This window comes from Octodon degus, unplaced genomic scaffold, assembly GCF_000260255.1.
Source record: "Octodon degus isolate 3935 unplaced genomic scaffold, OctDeg1.0 scaffold00131, whole genome shotgun sequence".
Taxonomy (NCBI): Eukaryota; Metazoa; Chordata; class Mammalia; order Rodentia; family Octodontidae; genus Octodon; species Octodon degus.
The window spans coordinates 971,281-976,465 of NW_004524707.1; the positions used below are offsets into that span (position 1 = coordinate 971,281).

A 5,185-nucleotide genomic window follows, 5' to 3' on the forward strand; every position below is an offset into this window, starting at 1 on the left:
TTCTTCTTTGGGAGAAGGAGTCTTTTCCTTTGATGCCTTGGAAGCTGTGGGGCGACCCACTTTCCCTTTGCCTTTCACTGGACTCGGTGTCACTGAAAGAAGAAAAACAATTACAAGAGAAGAAAATGTCTTTAACAGAAATCAGCTACAAATGATAAGAAAATATGTAAATAACATTCCAACTTCCTCAAGTTAGCTGGACACTACAGTATACACATAAATCTCAGTTTCTAATCAGGTAATAATAAATTATTACAATTTACCGTAGTAGCTTCTGATCATTTTAATTTTTTTTTGGCCAGCTCAGCCTGCCCTGGGGGCAGGGCTGGCTTGGCATGTGGTGCTGGGGATCAAACCACGGTCCCTGCTTGCCTAAGGAGATGTTTTAGACAGCTAAGCCATCTCGTTGGTCCAAAATTTGGTTTGTTTAACTGATCCATAAAAACAAAACAAAAAGTTTAGCTGGATGTGGTGATCATTGTAATCTCAGTGACTTGGGAGGCTAAGGCAGAAGGATCAAAAGTTTAAGGACAAATGAAACAACTTAGTAAAGTCCTGCCTTAAAAACAAGAAAAAAGAAAAAATGGCTAGGGATGTAACAGCAGTGGTCGAGGCATAAGGCTCTAAATTAAATCCTAGGAGCTGGGGGGATGGCTCAGTAGAATAAGCGCTTCCCTGGCAAGCACAAGGGCCTGAGTTCAATCCCCAGTTCCACCAAAATAAATAAATAAATAAACAAACAAACAAATAAATAAATATCCTAGTTCACATTTATATATGGAGTACTCTGTGATATATCTCATTTAGCCAGTGCTTTCTTTTTTAGGTATTAGGGATTGGACCTATGGTCTTTGCAATTGAATTATAGCCCCATTTAAAAAAAAAAGGGCCAGGCAGATAGCTCAATGGAATAAGTGCTTCCCAGGCAAGCACAAGGGCCTGAGTGCAATCCCTGGTTCTGCCACCAAAAAAAAAAAAAAAAATTGTGACAGGTATTCACCGAATTGCTAAACTGCCCAGAATGGACTTGGAACATGTGATCCTCCTACCTCATCAGCCTTCCACAGTGCTGGGAATACAGGTGTGTGCCATCACAACATTGGTTTATTTTTTTTTTACTAACACTCTAATGTTATCAGCAATGCTTTATTTTTATTTAAATTTTTTAAACATGTATTTTAATTGGACTTGCAGTGATCCTCCTATTTTCAGCCTCCCTAACACTGGGATTATAGGTGTGCACCACCACCCTGACTCATTATTTTTAGTTTTCTTAGGAAGTACAATTTTATTGTATAACTTTTACATTTGTTGTAGATGTTGAAAGACATGGGAAAGACCTTTTGATCATTCATTCATTACTGTTAAATGCACTTGGATCATACTCAACTAGACTCAGGGTGTCCGGAATACTGTCTCCTTTGGAACCAAATTTTCTTTATTTTTGTGTGTGTGGCCTGCTCAGCCTACCCACGGGGTGGGGCTGGCACGGCATGTGGTGCTGGGGATTGAACCTCGGTCCCTGTGTGCTTGCCTAAGCAGGTACTTTAGACCACTGAGCTATCTCACCAGCCCCAGAAACAAATTTTAGCAAAATGTCATTTGGATTTCTTCAGAGCAGCTTTCCTTGTGGAGTGTTCTTGTGAACCCTCCTCCTGGAATCTAGACACAGTAAGCAGAATCACTCATTTCAGGAATCCATGATGTTTTTTTCCATTTCTTTTTTCTTTTTTTGGTGGAACTGGGGATTGAACTCAGGCCCTTTACTGAGCCATCTCTCCAGCCCCTCCATTTCTTGCATGTTAAAGCTCTTTATTTTACTCTGAGCACTTTTTTTTGCACACAAGGTGTAACCAAGCAAGTCAGTGCTGTGAAGCTGCAGGGTATTCTGTTGCTAAAGTGAGAGACTGCTTGTAAGAACAGGAAGTCTAGCAAATCTGTTACTTTTGATGTTTTTCATAGAATGACTTGGGTTTATACTTGAAAGTTATTAATCTGTTGAGGGCCATGAATATAGATCAGCATTTATACTGAGTTGTGTTGAATTTTCTGCTATTACATATTGACAGTTTCCAACCATTGGCAATCATCAGTATAGAAATAACCAATTTTTTAAAAAAATTTTTTTAAAAATGTATTTAGTACAGGGTCTACAGGGTCTCACCATGTACATCAGACTCATAGTGATCCTCCTTTTTTCAGCCTTCCAAGCACTGGGATTATGGGCATGCGCCACCACGCCTAGTCTCGATTGCTGGCTCAGTGTGTCCTGGAGGCAGGGCCAGCACGTCAGGCCGGGAATCAAATCCCTGGTCCCTGCCTCTGCCTAAGCAGGTGCTTTAATCTGCTGAGCTATCTGGCCGGCCCTACCAATCTTAAGGTACATCCAGGGTAGAAATAATCACATCTATTGCAAGCTGGCCAACATGTCCAAAAGATACTGCTGGCAGTACCAGAGTGCAGAGTAACAGGTCAGGCACAACTGCCTCCCTGCAGAGCATGAACATGGTTTGGGGCAGAGGAGAGTGGCACAGGCAGGATGAGGACAAGGCCTTGGGGAGGACATCCAAGCCAGTGCCCTCAGTGGTCAAGTTTGGTCAGGTCAGGCGGGGTCCCTGAGAGGCCCTATGCAACTCCCATAGGCTGCCCACACATATGGCCTCCCATAGCAATGCCTTTTAATTTTTTTTTTTGTTTACATTAGTTTTTTGGGGGGTTTTTTTGGAACTAGAGATTGAACTCAGACCCTTGTGCTTGCCAGGGAAGCGCTTATTCTACTGAGCCATCTCCCTATACCTTTTTAAAATGTATTTAGTACAGGGTTTACGGAGTCTCACTGCACAGACAGGACTTGTAGTGATCCTCCTATATTTAGCCTCCCAAGCACTGGGATTACAGGTACATGCCACTGCGCCCAGTCTCAGTTGCTATCTCAGCATGCCTCAGGGGCAGGGCTGGCACTGCACAACAGGGATTGAACCCTGGTCCCTGCGCCTGCCTAAATAGGGACTTTAGTCTGCTAAGCAATGCCTTTTAAAAAGAAACATGGGGGGCCTGGCCCTAGCTCAGGCCTTTAAGTGGCTGCTTCCACAAAGCTGTCAGCCTCAGGTTGCTGGAGTTCGAACCTCACACCTCTCCTGCTGGCCAAAAGTGCCCTGAAGGCATTCGAGGAACAAAAAAAAAAAAAGAAACATGATACTCTAGAAAATATACATCATCCTTAGAGGCTTGTGAAATGAAAGTTTTTTTTTTAAATTTGTTTTTTGAGACAGAGTCTTGCTATGTATTCCAGGCTGGCTTCTAATTCAAAGTGAATGAAGCTCCTGCCTCAGCCTTCTAAGTGCTGGGTACTGCCACCAGGCCTAGGCTAAAAGCTGTTTATGATCAAAATGTTTATATTTACTAACTGGGTTAAAAGCTATATGCAGTGGTGTATACTTATAATCCCAGTGCTCTGGGAGCCTGAGGCAGAAGGTTCACAAGTTCAAGACCCATTTGGGCAACTTGGGGGGGGGTGGGGGGGTAGGAAGGGCAGATGGACAGGTCAAAGAGTGAGAAATACAGGAATGATTTTTGATAGTTCCATTATTCTAATGAGAAGGGCAAAAGCTAAAAACAGTAACAACCTAATTCTATTTTCCAGAATAAAATCCACTTACACAAAAAGCAAATCTAGAGTTATGATTTAATTAACCAGTAGGAGAATATCTGGCAGAAACTATTAGGGCTCAGAGAAAGTAAGTCCATGTTGTCAAGTGTGATTTTATTCTGATAATACAGAGGACAGGCTGGAGATCAAAACAGAACTTGAATGTATTGCTGCACATTTTCACAACATCAAGTTTGCTGAGATTGTGAAATCAGCTGAACAGGGCAGAAAAGCTATGGTGACACCATGTTCCCACTACTGTGGCTGAAACAAACAGCTTATTTCTAAATTTTGTTATTATGGCCAATAGTTGAAGAGTATGAAGCCCACTGGAATCCTGGAGGGGCTGAATTTCTTATAATAAGTGATACTTCTAGATGTAAAAGACACGGTCCTTTCAAGTTTCTCATATTCATGATTGTTTCTCCTGTTAAGTACCAGGCCAATGCTGACAATTTCATAAAGTACTTCTGTAGAGAAAGCATTGGTCTCTGAAAAAACTTAAGACAGGTTTTTTATTGCAGAGCTCACCTGTAGCCTTTAGCCTCGGTTTGGGCATTTTCTTTTCTTTTCGCTCAGGTTTGGATTTCTTAACCATCTTTTTGTTTTTCTTTTTTGAACTGCAATAGTCACTGTCATCATCATCTTCCATTAGGAAATCCTCATCACTGCCAGAATCTTCTGAGAGAAAAGAAAAATTTCAATGTCCAACCTAATGTACATACCTTTGTGAGTGCACAAAGGGAAAGACTGCTAACATGACTGCAGGAGGAGTGATACCAAGGAGTCAAACACTATGGGCTCTATTTGTAGCTGTGCTACCAATTTGGCCAAGGTGGCCACTGCGCTTTCTATAAAATGGGTTTGGCAAAGCCCCTCCCCTGAAGGCTACATGACTGATGGCTGAAGGGTTGGTTGAAAACAAGAGACTAAACCAAATCTGAATAAAAACTGAAACTATGTGATAATTTTTAGTAGGTTTTTTTTTTTTACTTCTGTGTAACACTGGTTCACAGCAGGAAAAAACTGAACTGAAACTGAACTTCTGATCCAATTTCAAATAAATGAAAGAACACTACCAAATATATATAACTAACACAAATAACCTCTGAAACATCTAAAATTTGAAATTATTATTTTTTTATGTAGGGAGAAAGAGATCTATATCCTCCTGTGACAGATTAAAACACAAATCTCAGTTATGACACTCTCCTAATACTTGATCATTCAGTGTTTGAACACAATCTTTAAAGAATACAACCACTATAAGTGGTGAGCAATCATGGGAATCTCTCAACATTTAAAAACACTGTTATGAACAGTCATGTCTCTTCAAAGGAAGTATCTACTTAATTTAAAGGAATAGATGAAACATTTAGCACTTAGAAAATACCAAAATAATTAAAATCCTAAGCTGCAATCACTAGCCAGCCTCACGTACTCTCCTGGAATGGTGCCTCGTCCTCTTCCTCTTGCTCCTCCTCACTACCCGCATCTTCCAGGAGCATCTCTCTCTGTTTAGAAGCTGCTTTAGAT

At 41.0% G+C, this 5,185-nt stretch overlaps 1 protein-coding gene across 1 annotated transcript; it reads right to left on the reverse strand.

Annotated features, from left to right (window-relative positions):
- Positions 1 to 5,181, reverse strand: Nucks1 (nuclear casein kinase and cyclin dependent kinase substrate 1; the record flags this gene model as incomplete). The annotated part of the gene is made up of 3 exons (XM_023701181.1): positions 1 to 92; positions 4,181 to 4,330; positions 5,091 to 5,181. Coding segments are annotated over 3 exons (333 nt in total), but the record flags the coding sequence as incomplete, so codon positions are not given.
- Positions 5,182 to 5,185: the final 4 nt, after the last annotated feature.